Genomic DNA, 18,739 nt, shown 5'->3' on the forward strand with positions numbered 1-18,739 from the left:
CGCTTCTACGCCTGCGCGCTGGGCGGGCGCGGCTTCGCTGGGAGCCAGCGGTTTGTACTTTCTTTCGTCGGGTTGGAAAGTGTCAGCGGTGTTGTGCTTGGCCGCCTTTACCCGGCACCAGCCTCCCCGACCGAGAACCTCCCAGTGAAAGCCACCGCCCTGTTCCCCCGCGGCCAGACGTGGCCTGTCCCTACTCCCGTGCCACGGTAGCGAGGCGCCTCCCTACTGTTACAGGGCCTTCCCCGAAGCCGATAGCGCGAAGACCCCCCCGGAACCCCATATGGCTGTCGCGGCAGAAGGATCTCCGACCTGCCTCGGCGGGCATGAGTTTTTGAGAAGGGTAGGAAAGGCGAAAAGAGGGGACTGAAGGGAAAAAGTGGGTCCGATCGCAGAGGAAAGGGTCAGCGTGACTTTTCCGCATTTGGTTTTATTGAGATCCCACTAAAACTCAGAGGGAAGTTTCCAGAGAATTCCACCCACGTCCACCTCTTGACTAACATCATGCTAAGTGAAATAAGCCAGTCCCCCCCAAACAAAGGCCAAATGTTCTGACAAGCAGCTGACTCACAATGATGGGGGCGTTCACCGCATTGGACAGGGGGCATGGGAGGAAGGGAGGGGGAAGGGGAATGGGAAAGAGTAGAATGAATGGGGCATAACTTCCTTATGTTCATGTAGGAATACACGACCACTGTAACTCCACATCATGTTCAACCACAAGAATGGGAAGTTGTACTCCAAGTCGGTATGATATGTCAAAATGCAGTCTGCTGTCATGCATAAATAAAAAGAAGAAGAAGTCCTCATTGCGCACGTCAGCTCCAGGTCACTTTGGCCCTTGATGGTTTTAGTTGGATTCTTTTTTTCTTTTAATTTTTTAAATGTTATTGTATTTTTTTTATACCTTTACTTGTTTTTATGTGGTTCTCAGGATCAAACCCAGTGCTTCATGCATGCTAGGCAAGCACTCTACCATTGAGTTACAACCACAGCCTCTGGAATCTCTTAATAGATTTTATGGTTAGGAGGAATTATCCTTAATTCAGTTCTGGGCTCTGATCTGTGAAAGAGTCACACAAAGTTCCCCAATTCAGGGTAAGGTGTTCCTAAAAGCATTTCGGGGTTCATTTCCCTTGCAGATAATGGTTGCTGAGGAATGTAAATATCCTGTTGACTTTAGCCAGGCAGAGATGCAGGTAAATTGCTTTTTAAAAGAGAAAGCATGATAATTCACAATAGGTGGGGTGGGGTGGGTAGGAAAGATAGTAGAATGAATCAGACATCATTACCCTATGTGCACATATGATTACATGACCTGTGTAACTCTATGTGAGATCAGACAAGGCGGGCAGCGACCAAAGGAGGCAGATTTTAAAAGACCACAGAAGAGGCTTTATCCTAGATATCGCTCCCGGGCAGAACTCATGAGACCAACAGAGTGGACAGGAGAAGGGTCTGAGGAGAAACCGGGTGGAAGCTTGACCGGATTGGACATTTATGGGGCTTACAGCAGGAAGGGAAGGGCTTGGGACAGGAAAGGGGATTTTTAGGGTCCCATGTTCTGCTGGAGTTGATCAGTTCAGCTGGCTGAACTCCAGGATTGGCCAGGGATTCAGCTGATTGACAGGCCTTAGTCAGGAGATCCTGCTGATTGATAGGCGTTTGTTTCCATCAGCACCTGATTGATGTTTCTTTCCAGTTCTAAGTCTCTGCCACTGACCTGACATTCTACATCATGTACAACCAGAGGAATGAGAATTACTGGTAGGTGAGAAAAAAATGGGGCTTGAAAGGGGTGGAGAGAAGACAAGAGGAGCCAAGTGGAAAGGGGCTGGATGGAGGGGAGAAACAGGGAGCCTACTGGCCGCTGTTGGAAACAGAGTTTGGGAAGTGAGATGGGGCATTGCTCCTCCTAGTGTGCTAAGAGGAAGAGTCATGGGAAGTTGTGTTTTCCAGAAGGTCACTGCATGTTATGGATACAATCTCCCTCTGATGTGATCTTGAAAGGAAAGTGACCACAACACTCGGAGCGACCAAGAGATCATTATTGCAGCAGTGAGAAAGAGGAGAAGAGAGAAAGAGAGAGCAAGAGAGGGGAGCCTGGCAGGAGAGAGTTCAGACTTGATGCAAACTGCGATAAAGAACCAGACAGGTTGGAGTGCCCTGGTTATCTTGCAGCTAACATTTGTTCAGCCTGCCCTGCAGACAACTTAGTTCAGCCTGCCCTGCACTAACAGATCTTGCTGATTGTTAGAGACTTGGGCAAATTTCTTCTTTTTTTTGTTATTTATTTATTAGTGCATTATAATGATACATATTGAACTTATTGTTCTGTGATGCCGGGGATTGAACCCAGGGCCCTGGGTATGCTAGGCATAGCATCTCCCACTGAGCTATGCCCCAGTGCCCCAGCACCCTCCTCCCCGGCCTTTTTTTTTTTTTTTTTTTTAATTTTTATTTTGAGATAGGGTCTTTTTGAGTTACCAGGCTGGCCTTGAATTTGCCATTCCCTTGCCTTAGGTTTTCAAGTAGCTGAGATTACAGGCATGGGCCACCATGCCTAGCTACATTTCTTAGGTTTTTTCAGGGAGGGGGGGGGGCGGTACTGGGGATTGACTTCAGGGGCACTCAACCACTAAGCCATATCCCCAGCCCTATTTTGTATTATATTTAGAGACAGGGTCTCACTGAGTTGCTTAGCACCTTACCATTGCTGAGGCTGGCTTTGAACTTGTGATCCTCCTGTTTCAGCCTCCCAAGCCACTGGGATAACAGGCATGCACCACAGCACCCAGCACATTTCTTGTTTTCACTTGTTAAATTAAAAATGTGCTTGTTACTTCCCCTCTCCTTTGGTCCTCATCAGTTTTGTTTGTACTTTACTCCAGTGCTCTGGTGCCTTCAGCCAGAGAATGCTGGTGTGCACTGATTGGCTGCCCCAGCTCAGGGTCAGGGGTCCAGACCTCCTCCCACTGGCCAGGAGTCTCCTCCCAGCAGGCTGATCTTTGTCCCTGACTTTTTTCTGAGAGAAGCTGTCGAAGGTTCAGCCTACATTTTTCTTTTCTTTTTTCTTTTTTTTTTGGGGGGGGAGGGGTGCAATTTTCCAGGGTCTTTAAAAGAAGAAAATCTGAGTTTGGAGCCTTAAGTCTGTCAAAGGCAATGTCTACAAAGGTAAATGCTCTTTTTCTTTTTAACTAAGCTATCATCTTATGAGAAGAAATTAATGTTTAAACAATTTTAACAGTTCAAATTGAACAGCAATCAGGAATTATAAATATCTGAACTGTTACTGTTGGGCAAAAATAAAGCTAAGAAGTCTGATTTTTCCAAATGGATAGGTTTGTCCTCTCAGTCCTCACAACAGAAGTCCAATTTGATTGAGTTTTCCTAGTTGAGGACATTCCTACCCACCCATTCTGCTCCTACTATTCAGTCCCAACATTCCCCTCTCTTGATCTTGTGATGCAGCAATTAGGAAAGAGAAGAAAGCAGGGTCCCTAGTGGGCAGCCTGCACTATGAAAGGAGAGGACTCTGGAGGGCTGGCAGCTCCGGGGACAGAGCAGCAGACCACTGCAGCTAGTGCTGGTGGTGACCTCTCATGGCTGAGGGTCTGTGCCTGTCCCCGGCAGGCTCCTCAGCTGAACTCCAGCGTGAAGGAAATGTGCGGAATCTGGGCTTGAGGGAGGGAAATGTGAGCCTGTGCTCTCTGTTGCTTGTCTCTTCTGACTGGGGATGGACTCCTCTGAACCCGTAAAGAGTCTCAGTCTTTCCCATGTGCAGACACTGAGAATGACAGGGCAATAGTCCCGGTATGGCATGGACAGTGAAGTGGGGTGGGTGCAGTGTCACATTGCATGAAGGTGTGGCAGGGGCACAGTGTCACTCTGTGCCAAGGTAGCAGGAAACACAATTGCAGAGCCCTGGGCTGTCATGGCCAACCTGTGAAAGTCACAGAGATGTTCCTATCTGGACAAGGCTGTTTAAATCTTTTTCTGAAGGTCAGAAGTAATAAGCCCAAGCCTGTGGTGGTGGTGGTTTTTTTTTTTTTTTGGACTGGTCATAGTGTAAGCTTTGATCAGATTTTGAACATTCTTTGGTTTGTTTTCCCCACCAAGCCTCAGGGACCCCAAAACAAAAGACAGTTGTTAACCTCAGTGTTTGGAAAGTTGTTGATTTTCTTCATAGAAGAAGGATACTAATGTCTAAAAATCTCATATTTGGGCTGGGGTTGTGGCTCAGTGGTAGACTGCTTGCCTCACATGTGTGAGGCACTGGGTTCGATCCTCAGGACCACTTAAAAAACAAATAAACAACATAAAGATATTGTTCACCCACAACTAAAAAAATTTTTTAAATTCTTAAAAATCTCATATTTTACCAGAAACAAGGAACCTAAAACTATAATTCACTTTACAGACAAGACATATTTTTTTTTATTTTCACAGTAAAATGTGGTCAGTTTTGTTTGTACCAGGGATTGAACCCAGGGGTGCTTAACCATGAGCCATGTTCCCAACCCTTTTAAAAAAAAAATAAGTATTTTATTTAGAGACAGAGTCTTTTTGAGTTGCTTAGGGCCTTGGGGGTTGCTGAGGCTGGCTTTAAATTCTAGATCCTCCTGCCTCAGCCTCTGAACTGCTGGAATTACAGGTATGTGCCCAGCTGGTCAGTTTTACTACTTATTTATTGCTGTAAAAGAGTTAAAAATACCACATCCCAAGATATATAGCCCTGATGTATTATTGGCTATTTCAAATTAAAGGCACTTAAGAACATAGCAGGTGCAAAATATCACTGACTTTATTCTGTTCCTTAAGAGCAAGCAAAACTCCTGGGAACAGGTGGTGCATTCTCCTCCCCAGGGGAGATCCATGCTTGCAAACCCTACCACCTGCACTGTCACTTACCTATGGCAACTGCCTGGCCAAACCCCTAGCCTAGCTAATCTTCCGCCACCACTCTGTCCAGTTCACTGTGGAAGCAACTGGCTCAGTGACTCTGGCTCTCCCTTTCCCCTTGGGGCTTCATCTGTTTAACAGTGGACTGGGAGAGTTAGAAACTGTTTACCTGCTCACATGTCTCACCTGGTTTTAATTCTCTGGCCTAGATGGGGGGTGGAGTCTGCGTTTTTCTCCTCCACAGCTGCTTGCAAGCATTAGCCTGAAACTTAGGACTGAAGCACAGTGTTTATTGTATCCCAGACACTCACTGAGTAGTCTGCCTCAGTGTCTGACCACAGGCCAGGTGAGTGCTCCGGGCTTTGTTATGACTACTGCCTGTCTTCATAGGATCTGCTGCTAGCACCTCACCTGGCCTCGGCATGAGGCAGCGGTGAGGAGGTGGGGAGTTCAACCACAGCCCTCCTGGCCAGGAGGTTACTTCCCAAGGCAGGAATAAAAACCCAGGCAAAGCAGGAGGGAGCAGGCAGTCAGGTTCTGTCTGACTTTCAGGTGCCTGAGAATTTGTCCAGCCAACAGAAGAAGCCCAGCCTTGCCACCTGGATATGCTGGAGCAGGAGATGGGGCACTCTTCTGTGGTTCATGTCTTTCTGTTTGCAGGCTGCAAGAGACCCAGCACTGCCTGGAGTTCTAGTGTTTGGCTTTGAAGGACCCTATGGCATATGTGAGGCTCATGTGGAAGAGCTGCAGAGGCACTTTACTCTCATTACCATGAAGCAATTTTTGGAAAACAAAACAGAATTCAGTCAAAAGATCCAAGCTATATACCTCTGGGGTGGACGCCCGGTGATTGACCGGGAGCTGCTGCTGAGCTTGCCCTGCCTGAAAATCATTGGCAACTCGGGAGCAGGCCTGGATCACCTGGACCTGCCATTCATTGCCAGCTGTGGTGTGAAGGTGGCTCACACCCCACACGCAGTGTCCACACCCACAGCAGACCTGGGGATGGCCCTGCTGCTGGCCTCAGCTCGCAGGGTGGTGGAAGGTAAAAATGCTGTTGTTGGTTGTTCAAAGGTTCAGATAATAAATATTTAATAATATACATGTTAAAATAATTTCAAAACACACAAACAGGTCCTTCTCTGGTTCTGATATCTTTGGGTGACATGTAGACTTCATCTGCTGGGAATTGAGTCCCTTGTCGCAAGGGGGCAAAATTGCAACGCATACAGTTGAGGGGAGAAATAAAGAATGTCCATGCTCCTCTGCCCCTTTCAATGAATAAAGATTCACTCAAATTACTCAATACAATTTCACTCTATAGGTTCTTAATCAAGAAAATGACAATCCTTCTTAATCAAGAAAATGACGGGGCTGGGGCTGTAGCTCAGTGGTAGAGCATTTGCCTAGAATGTGTGAGGCACTGAGTTCAATCCTCAGCACCACATAAAAACAAATAAAATTAAAGGTCCATCTACAACTAAAAAAAAAGAAAGAAAATGAAAATGACAAGGCTAGGCACTGCAATAGAAATAATCAATTCACAGCAAACAATTCTAGATTAATTCACAGCAAGCAATTCTAGATTAATTCTAAGCACTGCAAAACACACTTAATCATGACAGGCTAATGACAGACATTTCCTCTGTGTGCTAAGTTCAAAAGTCTGAAGCCTTAGGCTTTAAGTCCAGCAGATGCACACTCACTCTGGTGACCAGGTCTGGAACCAAGGGGCTTTTCCTGGCCTTGAGTGAACGACTGGTTGAGGAGGGGGTTGTAAGGGAGGAGTTGCAGCTCTCACCAAGGTCCAGATGAGGTGGTAGAGTTTGAGAGCAGTGAGGATCACGCAGAGGCTCAGGAACAATGACAAGTGATGGGATGTCAGATCCTCATTAGGCTGGTCTCCAGCTCAAGTGCATCCTTGTTTTGGCTGGCTGAATCCCTGTTCATTTGCTCTATCATTTATACTAAGATTTGGGGCTTTTGACCCCCCTTTCAATCCTATCAGCTACCGTGGGATTTCTCAGTGACATCATTTACCCTGGGGTCAGAAACTTTGGGTCTGGTGGTCTCCACCCTGATCTTCTTGCCTTTCCCTCTGATCAGGTGAGGACAGCCTGCCAGGGGCTTTACTCTGTTTATCAGGGTGTGGGGAAGTAACTTCTCTGAGGCCACACTGGAGGGCTCTGTGGGAGTGCCTAGTGAGACTGCAGGTTTCAACTGGAATTTTTATAATGGAGTTGCTTAAGCTTAGGCCCAAGGCCATCCTAATAGTCCCTCCTGGGTGTGCACAGCTTCTGTCAGCATCCACGTCCACCTTGGCTTCTGAGAGCAGTAGCTCCTCTACCACCAGCTCTCACTCATGCATGTAACAGGGTAAAATATAAGGTAGCCTCACGACTACCACAGAAGTGGCAGTGGAAGTCATGTGATCTTCTCCCAATGGGAACTCTGCTGAGAAGCAGTTCTGAGAGAAGGAGCAAGAGCCTGGCTCCTCTTATTCTTGGCTACAGACTCTGAAACAAGTTCTGGCCAGAAATCCTTAATGTGAAATAAGCTGCCATTTCAGAACATCCTCTCCAGAGGGTCTGGTTTTGTTCTGAGGAAGCTACCTCTTACTTTTGCTGTCCTCTCTGCGGAAGCACAGAGGACCTGAGCACCAGCCTCCACATAGGCATTCTCTGCCTTGAGCTCTGTGGAAAGACCCCTTTGCTAGTGATGCCATTTAACAGCTCTGTGCCTGTATGTTTTAGGTTGTCAGTTGGCTGTCTCACCGGACACAAAGCACTTCTCTATAAACTGGTTGGGGCAGGAAGTGTCGGGGGCCACTCTGGGGATCATCGGCATGGGCACCATTGGCTATAAGATTGCTCAGAGGGCCAAAGCATTTGAAATGAAGATTCTGTATCACAATAGGAACCGCAGGTAAGGCTCAAAAAGTTGACCCTTGGTTGAGCTCAGTAGAGCTATGGCTGCCCAAGCATGGCCAGGAGATTCCCACTCTCACCAAGGAAAGCTCATGCCAAGAAGGGGTGGAAGTTTCCTGACAATTCCCTGGAAATGTGGCTCTGACTTCTCATGGAGAAAATACCACTGAAAAGAAAAGAAATTCACTACATAACACAAGTCCTTTATAATTTCCAAAGTGACTTTTCGGTCCCAGGAGATGCGTTCATACCCACCAAGCCCCAATTAATACTGAGGTGTGCTGGTGCCTCTTCCTGGCTCTTAGGCCTGTGTGGCTCTTCAGCACTGTAGATAATCTTCAGGGAGCTGGTGGTATGCCTGTCTCAACTGCTCCTGCTCAGCAAAGCCACAGGAACCCATGGTGGCCTGTGTGCCTCCTGGCTTTGGGGGTCTCACATCCCTCAAGGGTGAGTGTGCTGCCCTCTGTCCACCTAGTCTCCTCAGCTAACTCAGTGCACCCTCCACCTACAAGGTCTCCACTCATCACAGGCCAAGTCCAAAACTAACTCTGGACTTTTGTCCCTAATGTTGTGCCAAGCCCTTCAGTAGCACTCCCCATTTCCTTTCATTTATTTTTTTTTGAGGGGGCAGGTACTGGGGATTGAACCCAAGGATGCTTTACCACTGAACTACATCCCCTGCCCTTCTTATTGTTTATTTTATTTATTCATTTATTATGTGATGCTGGGAATTGAACCCAGGGCTTTGTGCATGCGAGGCAAGCACTCTATCAACTGAGCTAGATCCCCAGCCCCCTTTTTTTTTAATTTTGAGAAGGGGTCTCACCAAGTTGCCCAGGCTGGAGGATCACCCCTTGAATTTGTGATCCTCCTGCCCCAGCCTCCCAAGTTGCTAGGATGCAGGTGTGCCCTCCCCACCATAGTGCTCCCATTTCCATAGACAGCACCTACACTCACCCTTCTAGAGTTCTTACGAACCTCTACCACCAGTGCCTTTTTAAAAAATTATATTTTATAATTATTTTATTTTTATGTGGTGCTGAGAATCGAACCCAGTGCCTCATGCTTGCTAGGGGAGCACGCTACCACTTGAGCCACATCCCCAGCCCCAGTGCCTGTCTTAGTGATGGGCTGCAGAACTCTCACTTCTCTGACAAAACCTGCTCAGCTTGTCTCATGTCCCATCCAACCCAGGGGCAGCTCAAGTGCTTATACCACCTTGAATTCCTGTGGCCACTCTCTGCAGACCAGCCAGGCCTTGGCCATTGCTCACAACTGCTGAAAGGCTCCTATTGGCTGTGGGAAAAGATGGTTCCATAGAGCTGGGTGCCTCACATCGTGGCCATTGTCTCCCAGGGACTCCTGGGCCTCCCTTTCAGTCTCACAATATTGCAGGACCCATCTCAGGACAGTACTTCTTTTCTTTTCTTTTTTTTTTTTTTTGGTAGCAGGGATTGAACTCAGGGCTACTCGACCACTGCGCCACATCCCCAGCCCTGTTTTGTATTTTATTTAGAGACAGGGTCTCACTAAGTTGCTTAGCACTTCTCTTTTGCTGAGGCTGGCTTTGAACCCATGATGCTCCTGTCTCAGCCTCCCATGCTGCTGGGATTACAGACATGTACTTAACTAGCACTCTGGTGTGCTGTTCTAAGATGTTTGCAGCCCCAGGGGTGCCATGTCCTCATCAGGAGGAAGACATAGGAAGGCTATTACACCTCCAGAAGTGGAGCAAACACTGCACTTAGCTGGGCCTGGCCAAGAAGAATGTGATCATTTTCCACCAAAGGTCATTCATTCCCAAACTCAGGCCCTGAGGTTTCCACCTTGGAGGTTCTCACCTTGCCTCTCCCTGGTGGGTCTACCTAGAGGTTTCCTTCTACTTGGGTTCCCTCTTGCCCTTCCTTGGCAAGGCCCCTGAGATCATTCTTCCTGCATGCTCACCCTCTGGTGGCTTGAGTGTGGTCATGGGTGCGGGTGATGCAGAGGTGGAGCTTCTCCATGTCTTCACTGCTATCCCCATACCCAGCAGGACTGGCACCTAGGGCAGCTGCTCAACCAACTCTTTTTTAAAAATTTTTTATTCTAATTTGTTATATATGACAGCAGAATGCATTACAATCAACCAACTCTTCACATAAATGCATAGGTTTCTGACCTTAAAGAAAATTGGGGAAACTCTTTTCTGTAACAGACATTTGTGGAGCATGGTGAGCTGTTTTTTCAGGTACTGTTTTTTTTTTTTTTTATTAGTTGTTCAAAACATAACATAGCTCTTGACATATCATATTTCATGAGATACTGTGTTTGCACAAAGAAACATAATAGTCCCAGATCTCAGTGCCACCAGAGGGCAAATGCAGGGATGTCAGGGCCAAACAAGTGGAGGGGACAGGGTTTGGGGCACTGGGGAACTGGGCAAGCATCTCCCCTCAGGCTACACCTGCTTGTGTTAGAAAAGAATTGTGTCATTTCATATTCCACATCTGAAAGTCCATTGGTGGCTTCCAGGATGCTGTCAAGTCCTGGTGCTTATGATTTCTGTCAAATAATCAGTTGCCTTGGATGACCAGAATAAGGGTTAAAATTTGACCCAAATTAAAAAAAAAAAAAAAAAAGCCACAGTCCTGCCTGCATTGACTCTGTGGTCCTGGCTTTCCATTCAGCAGACAGTACCTCAAGGCCTTTCCTGTTCCTCTCCGGGCATGAGATGTGTTTGCCCAGCCTCTGCTGTTCCTGGAAGCAGGTCTGGGGATACAGGTTTGGGCCTGGCAACCCTGCAGGGGCTGGATAAGCAGAGTTTCCATAGGGGAGTCAGCCATCCTGAGGACTCCAGGGCTGACCACACTGCCAGGCCTTTGGGGCTCATGGGTCCAGCTGGGGGTTGGGCCTAGTGGACCCCGCCATTTCCCCTGAGAGACTTCTCCCTGGAAGTGTCACCCACCTGGGCATCTGGTTGAATTTCTGAGGAAGTGATTTCTCTGCAGGAGGTTGGAGGAGGAAGCTGCCGTGGGTGCTGCCTACTGTGCCAGGCTGGAAGACCTGCTGCAGCACTCGGACTTTGTGATGCTGGCTGCCAGCCTGACGCCCCAGACCCAGGGCCTGATCGGGAGGCGGGAGCTGCAGCTGATGAAGCGAAGTGCTGTGCTGGTCAATGTTGGCAGAGGTAGGCCCGTCTGTGATGACAGTGTGGCCAGGAGACATGGCTGGGAGTCTCTAGCTCTGCCCTTGGCTTTTCTTGTCCCCTTTATCCTGAGTGGATGCCCTGGTCCAGAAAATTCACAAAATCCATTTAGATTGGTGGCAGGTGAATTAAGAAAATTTACATTCTATTTAAAAACATTCCTGAGTTTTGTCTTTACATGACTTTGAACCTCAAGTAAGAATCAAGAAGGATAATAGCTACGATATGGAAGTTTTCATATCACAAGTCAATGTCTGTTGGGATGGAGTGGTGTTGCAATTTGATGCTCTGGGGGGATTTAACACAGTTCCTGGGGATGAGTTTCTGAGGGTCATTTTTGACATTTAGGTGCCAAGAAGCAGCATTGGACACCGATGGTATCCTTGTGATGCTGGTGTGGGGGTGCATGTGAGGGCTGGCTGTTGAGGCAGACATCTGGGCAGTGTGCCCTGTGGGGCTGGGGACATGGTTGAGAAACTCAGCACCCCCAGCAGCCCTGAGTATCGCTTAGCTCAGTGACCTTACCCAGAAAGCAAGAACCAGCACTTGCCATGAAACTGCACATGGCTGAGTTAATTATTTGAGAGTTGTCTGAAAATTCAGACCTTCAGTGAGACAGTTTAAAAGACCAGTGTGCAGCACGCTTTCAGTAGCATCAAGGCCAGTATGCAAACTTCTGGGGCCATCCTTGGCCTCAGTTTGGACTTTCTCCAACAGCCTCTGGGCAGGCATTGGTCGTGACCTAGGAGCAGTGGCTCACAGATGGACTGTCTGTGATGGGCAGCACTATCAGCCAGCGGGCTCCTCACAGGCCTCAGCCTCAGATGCTCACACACACTCTTGCTATTTTGTAAATGGAATCATGCATCACGTTCTGTTTGTTTCATAACTGCTTTTTTTTTTTTTTTTTGGTGCTGGGGATTGAACCGAGGGTCTCCCACTGACCTGCATCCTGGCCCTCATTTCATTTTTAAATGCAGGCATTTGGAGGCTGTTTTTCAATTGAGCCCCTTGGGTGATTTGGGGGAGATGGCATGAAAGTGAGACAGGACCAGGTTTTGGTAAGACCAGGGCTGGGGTACAGGATAATTGTGGGAAGATTTGTAACCTATGAGTCTGTTTAAGTCAGCTTTTCATTCCTGTAACCAAAATACCTGACAAGAACAACTGAGAGGAGGGGCCAGGATTTCAGAGGTCTTGGTCTACAAGCAGCTGACTTAAATGCTGTGGGCTCAAGAGGAGATAGCACATAATGGCTGGAGAGGGAGATAGAGGGAAGGAGGGAAGGATGGATGGAGGAAGGAACTCAAGAAAGATGCACCCCTCCCCCAGGGGCCTGCCTCCTCTAGCCACGCCCCATCTGCCCACAGTCACCAGCCAGTTTGTCCATTCAAACTAGGATGGACTGATCAGGTTACAGCTCTCAAGAGCCAATCATTTCACCTCTGAACATTCCTGCATCAACACAGGAGACTTGGGGGGAGACCTTTATATCCAAACTATAACATTCTACCCCTGGCCCCCCAAAACTCATGTCCATCTCACAATGCAACGTATATTCAATTCATCTCCAAGAGCCCACACAATCTTGATAGTTTCTGCTCTCCCTCAAATGTCTAAGTTCAAAGTCTCTTCTGAGACTCAAGGCAAACTCTTGGCCGTGAGCCCCTATAAAAATAAAAAGCAAGTTTCATGTATCCAATACACAGTGGCAGAGAGTAAATATTTTCATTCCAAAAGGGAGAAATAGGGGCATATACAGAGGGGCCAAAGCGAGACTGAAACCCTGCTGGCAAATGGCTCTCTTAACTCCACCTGCAACTTTGCATACAGCATGGAGGACCCTGGCTGCAAGGTGTTAGCCTCAAAGACCTTGGGCAGCCTCATCCCAGTGGTATTGCCATTTGCAGTGCATATGGGCTCTCTTTTAGCCTGGCTCTCTCCACAGCCAGCAGCTTTTCTTTTCTTTCTTTTTTTTTTTTTTTTAAGAGAGAGAGAGAGAGAGAGAGAGAGAGAGAGAGAGAGAGAGAGAATTTTTTAACATTTATTTTTTAGTTCTCGGCGGACACAACATCTTTGTATGTGGTGCTGAGGATCGAACCCGGGCCGCATGCATGCCAGGCAAGTGCGCTACCGCTTGAGCCGCATCCCCAGCCCTAGCCAGCAGCTTTTCTCAGAAGACAGTCCATGTCACTAGCATCTCTTAATTCCTGGAGTCTCCATTCCAACTTCATTTCACCTTCACAGTTTCATGCATTGCCCTCTCAGGGGAAGCCTGCAGGGACTCCAACCCTGCTACACTTTACCTGGCCTCCCAGGCCTTCCTTTGAAATCTTGGTGGAAGCTTCCATGACCCCTTAACTTTAGTATCCTGCATTCCTGCAGAACCATGTGGATAATGCTAAGATCTGTTGCCAGCTAGCACAGTACCTGGGTAACGGAGGCAATGGCCAGTGTCTCTTTGGGGCATTCTTTTTTCTGCCCAGGAAAATGTAAGCCACCCTAAAACTTAAAGTCTCAAATAATTAGTGAATAACAAAACATAAATATATTCAGAAATATATTTACAAAAGTGAAGCCCCTGATAGATCTAGTCCACATGGGCGCTGGAACTAGACAGAGAAAAGATGGCTCTGGTTATTTATTTAAGGGGATATATCAAAGGAAGGGATAAGGTTTCAAAGGCAGAGTCTTGCTTCCTCAGGTTTTGCACTCAGCAGGTTGACTGACATCTTGGTAAGTCATACCCATCTCAAGTGCTGTGTGGAACATAGAAGAACAGGACAGAAATTCACACTGTCCATGGGCAATTGGCCAGAGAAAATGTCCACTGGTCATTCCCAGACTCCAGATGTTTCTATCCACTAGGCTTCCATGTGCAGTGACCCACATGCAATCCATAGACAGCCTGTGACACTTGGGCCCCTGGAATCATAGCTGTGGCTCAGCATGGCGAATCAACTTCCTAGGCACCTCTGTGTATGCAGGACATCCATGATCTTTTCTCAATGAAATTTTTATTTTCTATACCCTGGAGCCAGTAGTGGAAATGGTCTTACAAATTCATAAGATGCTCTCAAGCCATTTTCTCTATTGTCTCTGTGCAAAGGACTTAGTTTCTCCTTACTGGCTGTAATCTCTTCAATAAGCACACCCTCCTGGGCCCCAACTTTACATTCACTTTTCTGGCCAGATTGTAAGTTTTAAAAATCCCTTATCTCTGATTTCTGTTCCCATTTTTCATGGAAAACCTGGTCTAAAGGTGCCAGCAATCTCCATGCCATTGACTGAATGCTTTGCTGCCTTGAAATTTTCTCCATCAGATTGATTAGTCCATCCCCTTTTAATTCAGCCTCACACAAAGTCTTGGCATATGGGCAAAATGTAGCCAAGTTGTTTGCCAGAATATAACACAAGTGGCCTCTAGACGAATTCCCGGCAGAGTCTTCATTTCTCTCTCAAACCTCATGAGCCCAGTCTTTACTGTCTATAATCCTATCAGCATTCTGGTCTGAGTTTTCACCGGAATCACCCATTCATCTCTGTTTACAATATTTTAAAGCTTTTGCTGTTCACATCTCTAAACTTTTCAGAATTCCTCCTACCAACCAGCTGCAAAGGTTTCTGAAACACATAGTCAGATAGTTACAATGATCACACTTCTTGATACCAATTTCTGTTTTAGTTAATTTTTTTCTGTTTCTGTGACCAAAATACCTGACAAGAAAAACTTAGAGGAAGCAATGTTTATTTTGGGCTCATGGTTTCAGAGGTCTCAGCTCATAGATGACTAATTCCATTGCTTTGGGCCCAGGGTGAGGGAAGAGCCCAGTGGAGGAAAGCTCCTCAGCTCATGGTGGGATCAGGAAGTGGGCGATGGGGAGGAGGAACTTGGGGACGATGTATCCTTCCAGACATGCCTCCAGTATTCCACCTTCTCCAGCCATGCCCCACCTTCCCACAATCACCACTAGTCAAATAATTCAAACTAACCTGGTTATAGCCCTCACAATCTAATCAATTTACCTCTGAACATTCCAGCATTAACATCGGAGCTTTTAGGGGACACCTTACATCCAAACCAAAACACAGCCTCACCTGCAACATGAATCAACTTTGCTGTGGCATTTGAGGGCTCACTGAGCAATGCACATAGTGGGCCTAGGCCTGGTTTTGTTCTAATGATTGGTTGGACATGATTTAGATGTAATTTTAGTGTGAAGTTTGCATGTTCTTTGTGAGGATTTGCATACATTTAAATATGTTTCTGGAACAAAATGAAGACACATTTGAAGCTATAGCTGTATGATGAAACTCTCTTCTCACATGTCAACACCCATGTGGTTGCTGAGGAGTTGTCTCATTCATCTAGGGCTTCTGGTTGATCAGGATGCACTGGTGGAAGCTCTGAAGAATGGGGTCATTAAGGCTGCAGCACTGGATGTGACATACCCAGAGCCCCTGCCAAGGTAACAAGACCAGACAAAATCCATATTTTTTTTTTGGATAGAAAATGGCAAAATGGCAGATGAGTGCTTCTGTTGGCCTTGCAGCCTCAGAGAGCCATGGAACTGTGGGGTGTGGCCTGTCCTACTGTATACAGCAGACTGTCCAGGCTCTGGGTCAGCTTCACCCTGGAAAGGGAGCTCAGAGTGCTCAGGATTGGGCCCCACATAGGACACTGCACAGAATCTCTGCCTTCTTGTTGGCCTTGGGTGCCTCTTTTACAAACCTTTGTATCTGTGCTGTGCTTCATCTTCATCTTAGTTCTAAGGCTGGAAGTACTTGCACCGTCTACTGTAGTCTGAGTCAGGGGTTCCAGATACATTGCCATCCTTGGGGTCCACAAGATTCTAGAAGGTGTGCCCTTGACTCTTAGCAGCTAGGGCCAAGAGGCCGTGGCCCTTCATGGCTACTTCAGCTGTATCCAAATGGTTAAGAGACCCTGTGGGTGAGGCCACATCCACTCCCAATGCTGGCATCTAGTGCTACCCATCAAATTGGAGTTAGCCTGATCCACTTCACTCTACCTCATCACCTTTCTAGGCTAACTGCCGTCCTGGGCCTTCCTCCTGGAAGTCAACTTCCTTTAATCTTCTAGTTCTGATAAATCTCCCCTCTGAACGCCACTCCTCATTAAAAGTGAATTCAGCTTCTCCCTTGATGGTAGAACAGCTCTGGCATCCCCTAAAGCCCTTAGCCCTTTTCCACCTTGTGGGCCAGTCTCTAATCAAGCAGGCACATGTGTAATTGTGAGCTCATGGCCTCTGTACAATTAGGATACATGCTTTGTACCCCAAAAGATAGGGTCTCCTGAGCTAGGGTTAGCTGAGTGGTGGGTACATGTGGGTGTAATTCTGGGTGTGCCTGAGGTGCCTGCAAACTTCTTATCTCGGGGTGGCAAAATTCTGGTTTCACAGGGGAGGTGAAGCCAGAATACAAAGTTAAAGAAACCAAACAACTCAATGTTTTTCCTAATTAATGTGTATTTCGGAGATCATCCCTTGTTGAAGCTGAAGAACATCATTGTCACACCTCACATTGGAAGTGCAACTCACCAAGCCAAATGGCAAATCATGCAAGATCTGGTTGAAAGCATCCTGGCAGCTCTCCATGGCCTTCCTGTTCCTAACGAAGTGTTGCTTAAGTGACTGTGAGGACTGAGAAAGATCGTAGACTAAATGGGGAAAGATGTATTTCTGGGTACTTCACATGTCACACCCATCTTGTGTCTGGCTTAAGGTTGTTTGGCTTAAAGTTGCTTAAGAGTAATAGGTGATGTCTATTGAAGGCTCGCTGCATGCTTTGCTTCCATTCTGTCACTTCCTCCTGAGGGAAATTGCATCCAGTTATCTAGTCTCAGATGAATTTAAAGGAAAATCCTAGGCTTAGTTTTGATTTGAATTTAGATTGTGTAATGCCAGATTCGTGGGACCCCAATAAACCTCCAGGAGCTGAATCCGATGCAATCACACAAGAATCTTTATTGCAAGCTCGAGCCTGGACTCACAACCGTTCCTGAGACAGTGGTCCCAGAGAGTAAGTCCTGATCCTTTGTTCAGTGAGATTTTATAGGTTTTGGGGGGATACTCTATGTGTCACAACACCTCACAGCAAATCATTCCATACCACGGGAAAATCAAACAACAACTCTAATCAATATTAGCACATTCACTGGCGGGAACAAGTTGGGTAGGGGTGATTGGTTAGTATAAGAGAGGTATTCCTTTGAACTCATTGGTTTAGGCCACGAGGGGCGTACGTGTTAAACTACATGGTTTCCCAACATGTTATCAACCACCATAAACTACTGGGGGGTCATCTGGCATCCAGATATTTTCCCTGTCTCATGCTGATTGGTGGTTGCTAGGGGGTTGCTATAGGTCCTCACCTAGCCTGAGTCAGGGACACCTGGCACCACAGACCTCTCCTGTTATTTGCAGACAAACAACTCATCAGGGTGGGTATGTGCTTAGGAATGCTCTGTGGGTTTTTCCAAGGACAAGGGTCACGTCCCCTTCCTTAGGACAGGCCTTGAGGTAGAAGCTACTGTTATTTATTTTCAAAAATGGAGTCACATCAGTTTCTCAATTAAAACCCTGCACTAGATCTGCAAATCTAGTGAGCTATGTTACCTTCTATTTTGTTATATTCTGATGACTTCTTATATTATGCATTCCCCCATACTCAAAAATCACTGTTCATTTCCTTCAATTTCCTTCTCAATAATTACTTCAATAGGTAATTATTGAGAACTCTCAGGCTGCGGTGTTCCCCCAGCTGGGGCTACTGCAGGAAACAAGGCAAGGCCTGCTCTCCGATATACTTTGCAGTGAGGAACACCAACGGGGGTCTGCAGCTGGTGGGAGTGGGGCATAAAGGATGAGGTAGGGACTGCAAAGATTATTGGAAATGGCCATGAGTCTGGGATCCAGATTAACACACTTCATTTTGGAAGCCTCTAGATAAATAGACAAATGTCTTTGTCTAGATAGATGAGTAAAGAAGTATTACAGGAAATAAGTTTTATGGCAGGAGCAAATAAATTAGCAGTAGAAACTGAAAGAAAAATGCGGGATCCGTCCAACCTGTTGGCTCAGTGTGGAAGGGCCTTCTTATCTACCCCACTGCAGGCTTTCTCCTGCGGGCCTCTGGTCCAGGTCTCTGCCTTCTCAATCACTTCAGCAGCTCGCCCTTCTGTCAGTTTTATGCTATTTTTAACCTTTCTTTAAAAGTTCATTTTTACTCGGATGCATAAAAACAGAAAATTCATATTAATGGTACCATGTGATGCTTCGATACATGTGTACACTGTATGGTGTTGAATAACATTAAGAATGTCTATCTTCTTATGTAATGTTTTGAACAACCAATAAAAAAAAAGAAAAAAAAAAGAATGTCAATCTTCGGGAGGGGAGGGGGGATAGTAGGGGATAGGAAAGGTAGCAGAATACAACAGTCACTAATATGACATTATGTAAAAATGTGAATATGTAACAGATGTGATTCTGCAATCTGTATTTGGGGTGAAAATGGGAGTTCAAAACACAATTTGAGTCAAATGTATGAAAGATGATATATCATGAGCTCTGTAATGCTTTAAATAGTCAATAAAAATAAATAAATAAATAAATAAAAATGTCAATCTTCTCAAACACGGTGAAAACCACTGAAATCTTTCCAGTTATTGGAAATTTCAGGGTCACTTGCTTTTCCTATAGCACCCAGC

The 18,739-nt window shown here is 46.5% G+C and overlaps 1 protein-coding gene across 24 annotated transcripts in view; it reads left to right on the forward strand.

Annotated features, from left to right (window-relative positions):
• Positions 1-107: 107 nt before the first annotated feature.
• LOC308631694 (glyoxylate/hydroxypyruvate reductase B-like) overlaps positions 108-18,739 on the forward strand; it is a 218,494-nt gene continuing 199,862 nt past the window's right edge. The window contains exons 1-10 of one of the 24 annotated variants that reach the window (XM_081263112.1): positions 108-340; positions 679-745; positions 1,700-1,768; positions 1,960-2,152; positions 3,108-3,171; positions 5,452-5,944; positions 7,653-7,824; positions 10,814-10,992; positions 15,383-15,478; positions 16,504-18,170. In XM_081263112.1, coding sequence (XP_081119238.1) covers positions 3,160-3,171; positions 5,452-5,944; positions 7,653-7,824; positions 10,814-10,992; positions 15,383-15,478; positions 16,504-16,661 — 1,110 coding nt within the window. In that variant the 5' untranslated portion in view covers positions 108-340; positions 679-745; positions 1,700-1,768; positions 1,960-2,152; positions 3,108-3,159 and the 3' untranslated portion in view covers positions 16,662-18,170. Of the gene's footprint in view, positions 341-678; positions 746-1,139; positions 1,197-1,699; positions 1,769-1,956; positions 2,153-3,107; positions 3,172-5,451; positions 5,945-7,652; positions 7,825-10,813; positions 10,993-15,382; positions 15,479-16,503; positions 18,171-18,739 lie in introns of all 24 variants that reach the window. The other 23 variants (XM_081263126.1, XM_081263110.1, XM_081263113.1 and 20 more) reach the window with 23 other exon arrangements.

This window comes from Spermophilus citellus (assembly GCF_964194105.1).
Source record: "Spermophilus citellus genome assembly, chromosome: 12".
Lineage (NCBI taxonomy): Eukaryota > Metazoa > Chordata > Mammalia > Rodentia > Sciuridae > Spermophilus > Spermophilus citellus.